The 13,735-nt window shown below is 39.3% G+C and overlaps 2 protein-coding genes across 9 annotated transcripts in view; one reads left to right on the forward strand and one right to left on the reverse strand.

Moving 5' to 3' along the window:
* UMAD1 (UBAP1-MVB12-associated (UMA) domain containing 1) overlaps window positions 1–5,284 on the reverse strand; it is a 168,286-nt gene extending 163,002 nt beyond the window's left edge. For 4 of the 8 annotated variants that reach the window (XM_084785930.1, XM_084785929.1, XM_084785928.1 and 1 more), the window contains exon 1: window positions 4,948–5,284. In XM_084785930.1, coding sequence (XP_084642056.1) covers window positions 4,948–5,158 — 211 coding nt within the window. In that variant the 5' untranslated portion in view covers window positions 5,159–5,284. The other 4 variants (XM_084785931.1, XM_084785932.1, XM_084785926.1 and 1 more) reach the window with 2 other exon arrangements.
* RPA3 (replication protein A3) lies at window positions 5,246–8,611 on the forward strand. The gene is made up of 4 exons (XM_084785935.1): window positions 5,246–5,446; window positions 6,505–6,579; window positions 7,740–7,848; window positions 8,259–8,611. Exons 1-4 carry the CDS (start codon window positions 5,348–5,350, stop codon window positions 8,339–8,341), a joined length of 366 nt encoding a protein of 121 aa, XP_084642061.1. The 5' UTR covers window positions 5,246–5,347; the 3' UTR covers window positions 8,342–8,611.
* Window positions 8,612–13,735: the final 5,124 nt, after the last annotated feature.

Below are 13,735 nucleotides of genomic sequence, written 5' to 3' on the forward strand. Positions count from 1 at the left end.
CCCATGCAAAAACACTGGGATATATTAATACCATTTTAAGATGAATGGCCAAATCATTAAGAGATAAGGAAATTCTAGAGTGGCCAGAAAAAAAGAAGGGCTAAAAATCTATGGGAGAATATCCAAATACTAACAACTAGCATCTTTCTCACGGCAGTACTGATTTCTGATGGTATAAGGTTGGGTTTTAATAACCATGTCCCACAAAGAACAGGCACAAAGCCTGGGGCCAAACATTATGCAAAAAAGGAAACAAACCTTTCTTGAGAAACAGTCTGAAACCAAACCATAAAAATCAGCAGAAAAAAGTTCCATAAAGTCTATAATTATAAATTACCAAACCAAACAAAAAAGATGCCAAAGCAAAACTCTGTCAGCTTCCTTAAAAACATAGAATCAGACCAAGAAAGGCTCTCGGCATCACAAATAAGATGTAATGATTCACCTTAAATTTAAAATACATGAAGAATAGAGAGTTAAATCTAGGGCAAAAGAATGAGAGGCTAGCAGAATCTTGGAATAGAAGTACTGCATTTCATAATAAAGGTTATATGGACAAACCTCTAGCCACATCGTATTAAGTGAGGAAAACTGAAAAAGCATTTCCACACACTCAAAAAAAAAAAAAAAAAAAGATCCTGAACAAGACACTGTTCACTCTTTGTCCACTCTCAATACACTCAGTAGTACTGGATTAGCTAGAACAATAAGACAAAAGAAAAAATGAAAAGTTACAAATAGGGAAGGAGGAGGTAAAGTGTCCATACTTGTTCCTGTTAAGATTCTCTATGAGGTCCTGAAGACTCAACCAGAAAACCCTTAGAAGTGATAAATAGCAAAGTGTCAGGATACAGAACCAACACAGAATTGTAGTCCTCCTCTATAATAAGTATACTAAGAACAAGACCAGAAAAGCATCATTCATAACAGCAAAACAAAACAAACAAATTTGGAATAAACCTCACCAGTGATGTAGAGAATCTCTATAATGAAACTTCAAAACACTGAGGAGTGAAATTCGGAATGGAAGTGCGCATGAGAATTCCTGAAAAGAAGCTGTGTCTGGCTGTGAACAAAAAACTCCTGCAGGCACAGACCGACTGGAACTTAAGTCCTGTGGGAAGAGCTAAGACCCCCAACAGATGATGCCTTAGACTTATACAGCAGCTCCCCCATCTCTGCACCCACTTCTCTTTTGTACTCACCAACGCATTTTAAAGTTGCCTTGCTTTATGACTTTGAAACTGCTTCCACAGAGGAACATAGAATCTGGGGTGACCTAAATATGTGTTCCTGGGCCATGATCACTTATATTGGCTCCAGAATAAACTATGTTTTATTCTCTTTAAGTTGAGAATTATGGTTTTTACATTGACAGGAAAACTTCCCAAGTTCATGGACTAGAAGAATCACTATTGTGGATATGGCTATCCACCCCAAAAGGAACCTACAGATTCTATGTAATGTGTGGGGAAACTGCAGCAGCATTCTTCCAAGAAATGGAAAAACAATTATAAAATCTATATGGAAGCACAAACAACCCCATTTACCTAAAGTAATCCTGAGAAAAAATGCTGCTGGAAGTATCTCCACAACTGATCTCAAGTTATACCATAGTAGCAATAAAACGGCACAGTTAAGGGGAAAAAAAAGGTATAGTTTTTTCACAGAAAGAGCAACATACACCAATGAAATAGAAGAGCAATGCAACCATGGCTACCTGTTTTTAGAAGATAGCTACAAATACACACTAGAGAAAGGGTAGCATCTTCAACAAGTGGTGGTGGGGAATCTGGGTATCTACGTCTAGATGAATGAAAACACATGTTTATTTCCTACACTGTATACAAGTCAACTCCAAGCAAATTAGGGGCCTCAATGTAGGACTTGACACTTGGAAACTACTAAAAAGAAAATAGAGAGTGCACTTCAAGATATAGGCATAGAAGAGAGTTTCTCAAAAGAATTTCTATCACTCTGGAGACAAGACCAATATTCAACAAATGGGACTGTCACGAAATTAATATTTTGGATAGTAAAGGAAGGTGTCAAGAGGCATCCTACTAAAGGGGAGGACAATATTTGCTCGTTATATACCTAACATATAACTGGTATTTATAATATACAAACAACTCAAGAAACAACCCAACCCAAAGCGGGGAGGGGACTATGGAACTGAACAGAGCATTTTCAAAAGAGTAAATACAAATGGCTAATAAATACTTTTAAATGTCTTCAAAATTATTAGAGAAATGGAAATTAGAACTATTTTAAGATACCATCTCACCTTAGTCAAAATGGCTACCATCAAGAAAACACTGGAGAAGATGCTAAGAAAGGTGAACACTTATCTACCGATGGTGGGAATGTAAATTAATAGACACTATTATAGTGTCTTAGATAGCTTTATGCTAACTTGACCCAAGCTAGAATCATCTAAGAGGAGGGAATCTCAACTGAAAAATAAAAAAATGCCTCTGTAAGATTGGACTATAGTTAAGCATGCCCTCAGATCATTTTCTTTATTAATAATTGATGTGGGAGGGCCCAGCCCATTGTGTGTGGAGCCACCCTAGGCTGGTGGTCCAGAGTTCTATAAGAAAGCAGGCTGAGCAAGCCATGAGGAGCAAGCCAGTAAGCAGCACCCCTCCATGGCTTTTTCATCAACTCCTGCCTCCAGAAGCCTTTTTTGAGTTCTTGCCTTGGTTTCCCAATAGACTATGATTCAGGATTTATAAGCCAAATAAACCTTTTCTGTACCAAGTTGCTTTTGGTTATGATGTTTTTCATGGCAGCAAAAAAGTATCTAAGACAGGTAATCAGTGTTTAGGTTTCTTAGAAAGCTAAAAAGAAAACTACCATATGATTTAGCTATACCATTCCTGAGTTTATATTGAAAGCACTCAACATCCTGTTACAGATATACACTGACATCCATGTTCATTGCTGTTCTATTGACAATAGCTAGGAAATGGAATCAATCTGAATGTCCACCAACTGATAGACAAGTAATGAAAATGTGCACATATACACAATGGAGTTTTATTCAGCTGTACTGAAAAAATTAAATTTACAAGAAAATGGAAGTAACTGGAAAATAATATACTGAATGAGGTAACACAAGCCAAGGAAAACAAACATCGTGTGTTCTCCCTTATATATTCAATTTTCAGCTTCAATTTTTTTAGATTTATGGTTTAATTTTTAGTTTCTATGGAGGCCAGGAAGCTACAAAAGGCCAAAGATGGGAATAGAGAAATCTTAAGGAGTAGAGGAGATAGTAGAGCATGTGTGCTTTAAAAGCAGTTTGTTGTGGAAGAAGACTAGAAGTAAAAGGCTTAAGTGAAGATGGAAACAGGAGGCCGAGGTAAAGCAGTGGCTGCAGGTAGGCAAACCAAGACTACAGACATATTGAAAAGGCCGCAAGGAAACGCACTACTTAGTGAGCTAACTCAAAAGGGAGTTTAAATGCAGGGACGCTACATGGGTGAAGAATGCATCCCCCAAGGACATGAGTTATTACATAAAAATCTCAGGGCTGGATGTGAAACACCTCACTAAGAGTTAGTGAGAGGGATAATGCCCCAGAGGCATCCAAACAACATGGTTTAGTACCACTGCTTCTACCATAACTAGATGGTAGAACCTGTTGCTGAAGACAGGGTACCTTTTGCTGATAGCCCACGGAGAAAGCATGCTGGAACTGACCGGATAATTTACTTCTCGCTGGCTAGTTTTGTTTGTTTTGTTTTGTTTTGTTTTGTTTTGTTTTTTGCTGAGCTAAAGAGTGCTATGCTCCAGGGTAGAAAAAGGGTGGACCCAGACTTGCAACACTGACATGGAAGTACTCAAATGAAACGCAGTTCACAGACTAATGAAATTCTTTAAGCTTGTTTTAGTAACAAAACAATTAAGAACAACATATTCAGTAGTACATAAACACTAAGGAGAACTAAGAATCGTTTATTTAGGGTACATCGGATTTCGATCTTAAATTGTCATATAAATATCTCATATCAGACCTTTGCAGGTTATTACTTAAGACAACAGCAGGACTACATTGGGAATCCACTTAGGACCCTGAATTTGAAAGCTAATTAGTCTGTGGCTTTAGGAAAATCCAGACACTGTTTCCATATAATTATGGGACCCAATTAAAATTGTGTTCTAATTTCTTCAACCTGTTTTAAAGGTATTTTCATTTCGAAATTCCTAGTACCAATCAATCTCTCACTAGTGAAATCACAAAAATCAATAGCCTCCAGCTTCCAGTCATACTATGAACCATGGACACCTCCGAGAATCTTAGAATAAATTGTCTTTCAGACAGTCAGCTCAAGGTACTTCGGGGAACTAGATACAATATTACAACCAAAAATTAGAGTTAGCCACGGCTTTACAAATCAGTCAACCTCTCGTTTTGCAGATAGAGAAAATGTGGCTGACGTGGAAGGAGCACTCGCTTAGGATTAACAACTGGAGAAACCTGTTTCCTCTAGGCCGGCCCAGGGGTCCTCCTCTGCCTGGGCCCCACTATTCACTCACACCCAGTAGGTGAGGAAATGGACACTTCCATACCACCAACGCTAGCAAAGGACCTAGGTAAAGAAAGGGTCAGCATCTCTTGGTACAGGTTGATAAAGTGAGCAGCAGGAACGTTACACGGAGTGCTATAGAAAATGGAACTCAGTCTCCTAGCAACAACCTCCTGAGAGAGAGGATGGAGACTATTTGATGATTCCCTCCAGGTAGAACTAGGTCAAAAATAAAAACCCAAACCCCAGGTTCAGCAACGCACCTACTCAACCCTCGCAGAAGTGGGCAACTGTCACCGCCCCGCTCCGCCGCAGTCCGGGACCTGGCGCTCGACTCCGCCCTTTACCCCAACGGGGCCAGCCCCCGGGCGGAGAGAGGCACGAAGGGAGAGACACGTCTCGCAAGAAAGACCCACCTGAGACTCCTCCGCAGCCCGCCGCCTGCCGCGGTGCGTCAAGCCTGCTTCCGGGGTCAAGCGGACAGTCGGCCGAGCCGGGTCCCAGGTCCGTAGCCTCAGCCCCCGCCCCTCCAAGTCCCGCCCGCACTGCCCACTCCGCTTCGGCCCAGCAACTTCCGGAACGCCGCGCGTCACTAGGCAGTGAACCCGCGCTTCCGGAAGCATCGCGGGCCTCCACCCCCTCCCCTCCCCGCCTTCTGCCAAGGAACTGGACGCTTCTGTGGATTTGATTGGTGGAGCTGGAGCGCAGGTCTCCTCTGATTGGTGTTCTGGAAATCTTCCCTTGTTGGCGCGCCGGCCAGCTCCCCGTCGTATTCCGCTTTCCCGCGGGCTGCGAGTGTTTGCGGCGGAATCATGGTGGACGTAATAGAACTCCCCAAAGCGCGCATCAACGCCAGCATGCTAGCTCAGTTCATCGACCGGCCCGTGTGCTTCGTGGGGAAGCTGGAAAAGGTACGTGCGTTCGCGGGCTCGGGCGAGAGGGCGGGACCCCGTGGCAGCCCGCGAGTGGCCGCCGAGTAGGGTGCCTAGGGTGAAAGCAGGTAGCCTTAAGTAGCATTTCCCTCCCAGCTTGCTTTATTTTTCACAAGGAAGAGTTTTTCCACTGATAAAGCATTGAGGTCCAGTTTGGAACAGTTTCTTTTATGTCGCAACAAGTGTTTTCGAATTAGTTTCAGCGTCCCCCGCCCCCTTTCTGTATTTACCGGAAAGAAATTATGAACCTGCTTCTCTGTCTACTGTCCTCGTTTTTGGTTTAGCCAGACTTGGATGATGAATCCACTTGTTTCTGTCTTTTGCAACCGTATCTGTTTATGAGCCTGTTTCCCGTGTTGCAGTCTCTTCTCTATGGGTTCCGGCCCCTCTTATATTTTATAGATACCCTGTATCTAGCCCAGCCTTAGACTACAGCCCTCATCCTGTAGGTAAGAAATAGGCTCAACGTGTCAGAGCTGTATCTGAGAAAGCTCAGGAAAGAAAATCATTCGTAGGGATATATTTACTAGGTTGTTTCATTCACACATTCCCTAAGTGAAAGGATTGTTATTCTAACTTCAGAGGTAGGCTGACTGAGCCTTAGTGTTGGTAATTAAATGAAAAGCTCACAGGCAAGTGGCAGAGCTCGATCCCAAGGAAAGTCGTCCTCAGATCATTATTCTTAATTTTAAAAGCATGCCTTCTTTAGGATGTACTAAATCATGAATGTCCACGGAATTCCCACTGTTTGTAGTGAAAACTTTCTTTGATTGATTTTAGTACACAGTTGCCAGACTTTTCAAATAAGCCACACATAATATTAAACAAGTATTCAGTATTTACTAGAAATTCAAAATTAACGAGGCTTCCAATGATCCATATGGTAACAAGATTATTACTTGAACCAAATAAACTGTCTAAAAACCAATTACTTTATGTTCAACCAAGTAAAATTTCAATGAAACTTTAAAAATTTTGTTCCTGTAGATTCTATTTCCTAAATCTATGTGAATTTTTGTTTCTGTGTTCTTTTTTAGATTCATCCCACTGGAAAAATGTTTATTCTTTCAGATGGAGAAGGAAAAACTGGAACCATTGAGTTGATGGAACCAGTATGTTTTAAGTGATGTGCTCTCAAATTGTATTTTGGTTTATTATTTCTGCTTTTGAGTGTGGCAGTCTGAAGGCTGCACTTGTTAAAACTTCCTTAGCTTTAAAATCAAATCAGTACTCTCATACATTCTTTTATTTCCATTTCTAACCTTTAGTGATTCATAAGAGCTCCAAGTTTTTTAAAGTATCCCATAAGTATTGGTTTGTTAACAATTTTTATTACTTAAATAAATGCCCAAAAAGTACATATGAACTCTTCTTTTCAAACGGTTTCCATATTCATAAGTCTGGCCTTGAAGAGGTGGCCCCAGCTGTTCCACCTGCATCAGCCTCCTAGTGGCACTGCCAGTCAGCTTTACTTCCTGTTTGTTTTCAAGTTATATATATATATATTTTAAATTTTTTTATTTATTGTATATGAGTGCTTTATCTACAGAAGAGGGCATCAGGTCACATTATAGATGGTTGTGAGCCACCATGTGGTTGCTGGGAATTGAACTCAGGACCTCTGGAAGAGCAGGCGGTGCTCTTAACCACTGAGCCATCTCTCCAGCCCTCAAGTTATATTTTTAAAGTTAATTTTTAAGTTTAACGTAGTAAAAACATTTTTGTAGTCTTCTATGAAGACATCCATATACAGTTTGGTTACTCAATATAGGACATGCATTGTAAGATTTATATGCAGTTCTCGGTGACTTTTTAAACAAATCCATGTTTACTAGAATTCTGACCATCCTCAGTGTCTTTAAATGACTTGGTCTTCAACTTAAATGCATAACTGTATCAAGAAGCCACTACTAAAGATAACAGGACTGGGATCATTCTATCAGTTATGTATGTCAATAAAGTTTCTTTTTCTTCTTTCTTTTTTTTTTTTTTTCCTTGCGAGACAAGGTGTCTCTGTGAACCCTTGGCTATCCTGGACACACTTTGTAGACCAGGCTGGCCTTGAACTCACAGTGATCCTCCAGCCTCTGCCTCCCAAGTGCTGGGATTAAAGGCGTGTACCACCATGCCTGGCACTCAAAGTTTCTTTTTTTACAGTGAAAAATTAGTAAACTGTGAAACAATTTGAAAAACAAGGAAACTAACAGCTTTCCAAACTCATTATCCAATGAAAAGGCAAATATATCTAACTGACATTGTGTTCAATGTTTAGCTGGATGAAGAAATCTCTGGAATCATAGAAGTGGTTGGAAAAGTCACAGCCAAGGCAACTATAATGTGTTCATCTTATGTCCAGTTTAAGGAAGATTGTAATCGCTTGGGTAAGTAAAGCATTATGCCACTTAGAAGTCTCATGTTAATAGGAGAAAAACTTTTACTTAATATGTATTGGTCTTAAATCTCAGTCCTGGCATATTTTCAATTTCTATAAAATGAATAGAAGGAAACTTACTAAATACTACTTGTTGTAGAATAAAAAAAGCTTAAAATTGATAAAATTAATATTTTAAGGTATGATTTGGAAGCTAGAACAGTGCATAATAACACTGAAACTATGAGTCAGCAGAAAATGGCTATACAATCATCTCTCGTTTGGGGACACCACAGTTAATAGACATGGATTGTGATAATAAGTTGACTTCTGAACAGAAGAGAAATAGGCAGAAATCCATCAGATAACAATGGGTGCTGCAGATTCCACTGTAAGTGTTTGCTTAACTGTTTCTTTCAGATCTTGAACTTTACAATGAAGCTGTGAAAATTATCAATGAGTTCCCTCAGTTTTTTCCTTTAGGACTTATACAACATGAATGAGCTTCTTGAATTTCTTATGATTACCAGTGAGCTACATTGAAGACTATTAACGAAGACTCCTTCAGTTTGAGGGAGAGACTGCTATCATTTCTAATATTTAATTTCCTCTTTTTTATGTATTTTTAAAAGAAATTTAGTATGTGACAGTCTACAACTAAGTCTTTTTTATAATTTTTTAAAAACTGGTACTTCAGTATATGGTCTGAACTCAAGAAGAAAGCATTTGTCTTGAGTTTAGATTTCTGTTATATAATAAAAATCAAAATGACATACTGTTGGTCAACTGTTTTTATTTCTTCAGTCTCAAACTTGGAATTTTGTAACTGAGGTTGGGTCTTACATATAGCAACTGAAAGTATGGGGCAGCTTTGCTACAGAGTCACTTAATATCTACCATGCATATTATTCCTAGATAGGTTATTTACAGAGTATGTTGGTGGATGAAAAGAGGAGGCATATATCTAATTTGTCAAGTTTTTTCATTCTGCATTTTAAAATGAGCACACACCAGTGACAAACAGGGGATACATGACCATTGAAAGTTAGCCGAGTCATTTGTTCTTACAAATGACTTACAAAAAAAGCATTCTCACATACTTTTGTTGTTGTTGTTGTTGTTGTTTGTTGTTCTGTATATGGAATGTCTCTCACAGATCAAACTATTTTAAGAAATTCTGGAGACTTTCGATATGACCTAGGTAAAAGAGGGTCACTGGAGTTTTGCCTTTCAAGGCTATAAGTGGTCCATGATCTTTTCCTCGATGTACTGCTTCTTAGCCACATTCCTTGTCATCCTCTGAAAGCATGAATAAGCCCTCCCTTTATTTTATTTTTATTTTTATTTTTTTATTAATTTATTCATATTACATCTCAATGGTTAGCCCTTCCCTTGTATCCTCCTATTCCTCCCTCCCTCCCGCTTCCCCACTTCTCCCCTCCACTCTGTCTGTGATTGAGGGAGACCTCCTCCCCCTATATATGCTCTTAGATTATTGAGTCTCTTCTTGGTAACTTGCTATCCTTCCTCTGAGTGCCGCTAGGCCTCCCCAGCCAGGGGACGTGGTCAGAAAAGGGGGCACCAGAGTTCGTGTGAGAGTCAGATCTCACTCTCCACTCAACGGTGGAGAATGTCCTGTTCATCGGCTAGGTCTGAGTAGGGGTTCGAAGTTTACTGCCTATATTCTCCTTGGCTGGTGCCTTAGTTTGAGGAGGACCCTAGGACCCAGATCCACCTGTCATAAAGTTCTTCTTGTAGGTTTCCAGGACCCTCTGGATCCTTCTATTTCCCCATTCTTCCATGCTACTCTCACCTAAAGTCTCAATAGGATGTCCTCTCCTCTGACCCACTTTCCTGGTAAGTAAAGTTTTTCATGGGACGTATCCCTTGGACTAGTGTCTCCATATAAGTGAGTATATACCGTTTGTCTCTTTTTGCTTCTGGGTGAACTCACTCACTATGATAATTTCTAGTTCAATCCATTTGTCCACAAATTTCGGGAATTCCTTGTTTTTAATAGCTGAGTAGTATTCCATAGTATAAATGTACCACAGTTTCTTAGTCCATTCATCTACTGAGGGACACTTAGGCTGTTTCCATGTTATGGCTATTATGAATAAAGCAGCTATGAACATGGTTGAGCACATGTCCCTATTGTGTGGTAGGGCATTTTCTGGGTATATTCCAAGGAGTGGGATAGCTGGGTCTTGAGGAAGCCTTAAGGCCCTCCCTTTAAATTGTCAGGTATTTTGTCACAGTGACAAGAATGCACGTGTACACACACACACACACACACACACACACACACACACAAATGGTACCAGAGAAATAAGTGATTTCTGTGATAAATCTGACTGCTTTTTAAGTCTTAAGAATGGGTTTGGGGGAAGAATTTATAAGAGCAGAGAGAACTGACTAGAGGAGTCCTAGAATGTGACCAGAGTTTAATGATGTAATAAATAATGGTGGGAGCTCGGAAGAAGAAAATATTGATAGAAATAGGGACTGCTCATGCTATTTCAGATAGAAGTAAGACTCTCAGGAATTGGACTGGAGAAGTCTGTATTATATTCTGGAAAAGGACTTGTCTATATTTTTGCCCATGTATTGAGACTAAGGCTAAATTCAAAATGAAAACATTAATTTGGAGGAGGAAATTTTTAGACAGGTTAATACTCATACTGTGACATGTTCGTTGAACACAGCTTTTAGCTGGGTTTACACTAGGAACTAGAGTAAAAAGCTATGTTGAAAACTAGTTCGGCTAGAAAGGGGGATGTTTAAAGTGGGCACAAAGACTGTATGTGGTTGATCAGAGCTTAGCACCATGAAAAAGACAGCAAATGCTTTTCGCATTCTCACACAGTAAGTTGACTCATTGGGAAGGTTTTACATTAAAAAGGGAACACCAAGGAATGTTACTTGTGTGTGCCAACCCCCATCTACCCTCCTTTGCCCCATTCAGCTACTCTTTAGCCAACACAGACATGGCCTAAATGGGCCTGGCTTGTACCCGGGCTGAGAGCAGATCTTGGCATCATCCATATGGGACTTTTTTTTTCCAGGCCGGTAAAACACAAGAGTTGCAGAGCCATGAAGTTTTCCATCTGTATTTCAAAGGAAGGCCCGGGAGAGAAAGAGTCCCTGCAGGTAGCCTCAGTGTGGTGCTTGAAACTTAAGCTGCAGTGGAGACTCAAGGGTGTCAGAGATGCCAGAAACAAGAACTGGAAAGCCAACCTTAGAGAGGTCACATGGGCTATAATGGACAAGGGCATCAGGGCCAGATTGCCCAGACATTAGCATTCTCACGCCATGACACTGTGCCACACATGCCACACTTGGAACTACAAGGATTTAACTTTTGCTATCCTAGACTTTGGTCTTTGATCCCATTTTCCTAACTGTTCTTAACTTTGTGTATTGTATATTAGATGTACAACCTTTTCTTCACTTTATATGGGCCCACTGCTAAGAGTTGAAATCTCTGCAGAAGTTTGAACTTATAGTTTTAATAATGGTGCCCTACAAGAGGTGGCATATAAGCACTGTGAAATACCCACATCTGGAATGTTATCATTTGAGTATGAAGTTGCCCCACAGGTTCACGTGGTCAGCATTTGCTCTTCACTTAGGGGTCTATTTTGGAAAGTGCTAGACAAAGTAGGCTACTAAGGGCACAGCTTTGAAGGGGATAACGTGGCCTCTGGTCCTGCCTTCTCTCATTCTTTCTACCATGATGGGGACAGGTGTCTCCACAAGTTCTGATATGATGATCTGCCTCACCATGGATCTACAGACATGGAACCAAGTGACCATGAACTATCTGAGGCCATGACCCAAAAGCTTCATTTATGTTGTTAAATATTTTAGTCTTTATAATTTGATTATCTTAACAATTTCAAGTTTTATAGTTCCTAAATAATCTGCAGATTACTTGAAGAACATTACCATAGCTTGTTATAGTAGAAGCCTTTTATTATATGAAATAAATATACATCAAGTTTGAAAACAAGGACAGTAGCCTCAGTAAGTATTGCCCTAAACGTTAGACAAAGGGTCAGTCTCCAGTTCTGTGTTAACCAGCCCAGGGTTAGCAAATGTTGAGAATGTCCTCAAATTGTACTAAGTAAAGCTAGCATCTTGCTGTCTGTTGAGTCCTTTGTGATGATGATTATGAAACTGTATCTAAGCACTATCATGTCTAAGCTGCTTACCATATACACCTGGGTGCCCCATTGGCATAGCAATGAATGAGTATTGTCTGAACAAGTGGTACTTCCCTGACACAAGTTCCAGATTTTTCTTGCAATGATTTCATTTAATATTATTCACAAACTATACAGTTCGCCTACCTCAAGCATATAATTGAGTGAATTTTGTGTAGAATTGCATGTTAATTTTTTTACTCCCTAGTAAATGCTTGGTAAATACTGGTTGACTGTAGAGTATTAGGGAATGCAAAGGAGAGTTGCAATACCTCATTCATTCATTTATAATATAACACACACCTTTAAAAATAATTTTGTATATAAAACTAGGAAACATAGAAAGGAGATAACATGAAAACATTGTACCAAATGTCAGCTCTAGAACTAATAAACTTACTAAGACATTGAAGCTTGAAATTGTACAAGGAATATCAGAATTTAATGTAGGACATGACAAAATCCAAGATGGTTTCCTGAAGTGCTAGTTCTATAGATCTTCAGCTTTTTGTTTTTGTTTGTTTGCTTTTCACCTAGCAAAATTATATACAAATCTGAAAGCAGCTCTTTCCAAATTAAATACTCTGAGTGATGAACTAGTGCTATTAGTAAACATAAAATTTGGTGGTTGTGTTTTTAATATATTAATATAAAATTGTCTTTCTGCAGATACTTGATGTTAAGCTCTAAGCTAGTTGCTGAAAATGCATATAGAAGTCTGAAGTAAGCGCTCTGAAATCTGTTCACAGCAGCCTAGCATACTCTCAAGGTGTCTTACCTCACTAGCTAGAACTTAAATAGTCTGAGGTTTCAGAGAAGCCCTCCTGATTATGAGCTTCCAGATATAGTTTTACTTTGTGAAACTGCAATTTGGTTTCTTCCTTTAGCTAATTGACCTGGAATTTTACTGTAATCTGTTATGAAGATGAAGTTGATCCCAATGCCATCGTGTTGCCTGCCTTTCCTATGAAGATGGTGTAAACCCTAGAGTATCAGTAAAACATATGTTTTGAGTTACTTTCTAATAGTGATGTTAGCTTGAGGTAAGCTATTTATGTTTCTTATGACCCCATTTGATCTATAGCATGGGGTTATGAGATGGTTAATTAAGGCCAGACTTGTAGGTTCTGAACAAGTCATAATGTAATACATTCCTCTTGATTGGAAGGATTAAACTACAGTTAAATATTGCTTTTGCTTTTATATTATAGAATGATATCGGGGCATTAGATTGTATAGCAATTCCTCGTTTTAGAGGAGGCAAGCTGAAATACAGTGGTTTCTGCACATTAAAAACTTTTGTTTCAAATGATTATTTCTTTAGGTGGGCAAGTAAAGATCAGAAAACTTGCAGGGAATTAACAAACAAGTGCTACAATTGGGAAGAGAAGAGTACAGAAGACTAGAGTAAGAGTTTGGGGCAGTGGCATAATTAACACTAACTTAACTAATCTGAGTTTCCAAGCAACTTCATGTTTCACAGCTTGAATTATTACTCAAGAAAATCTCACATCATAAAAACGTTATGTCACTAAATCTTATTTAATGGTAGTTCTAAATGACCAGAAAGACTGTGTATCTGGTTGCTTGAATTGTTGAAGGTAATCAACAGGAAGATCTTTGTTGATGGATAATTACTAATTCAAAGTTAACATGATTACATTAGCTACTGTTTAGGTGTTATTTCAACTC

This window comes from Acomys minous (genome assembly GCF_964271855.1).
Source record: "Acomys minous genome assembly, chromosome: 6".
NCBI lineage: Eukaryota > Metazoa > Chordata > Mammalia > Rodentia > Muridae > Acomys > Acomys minous.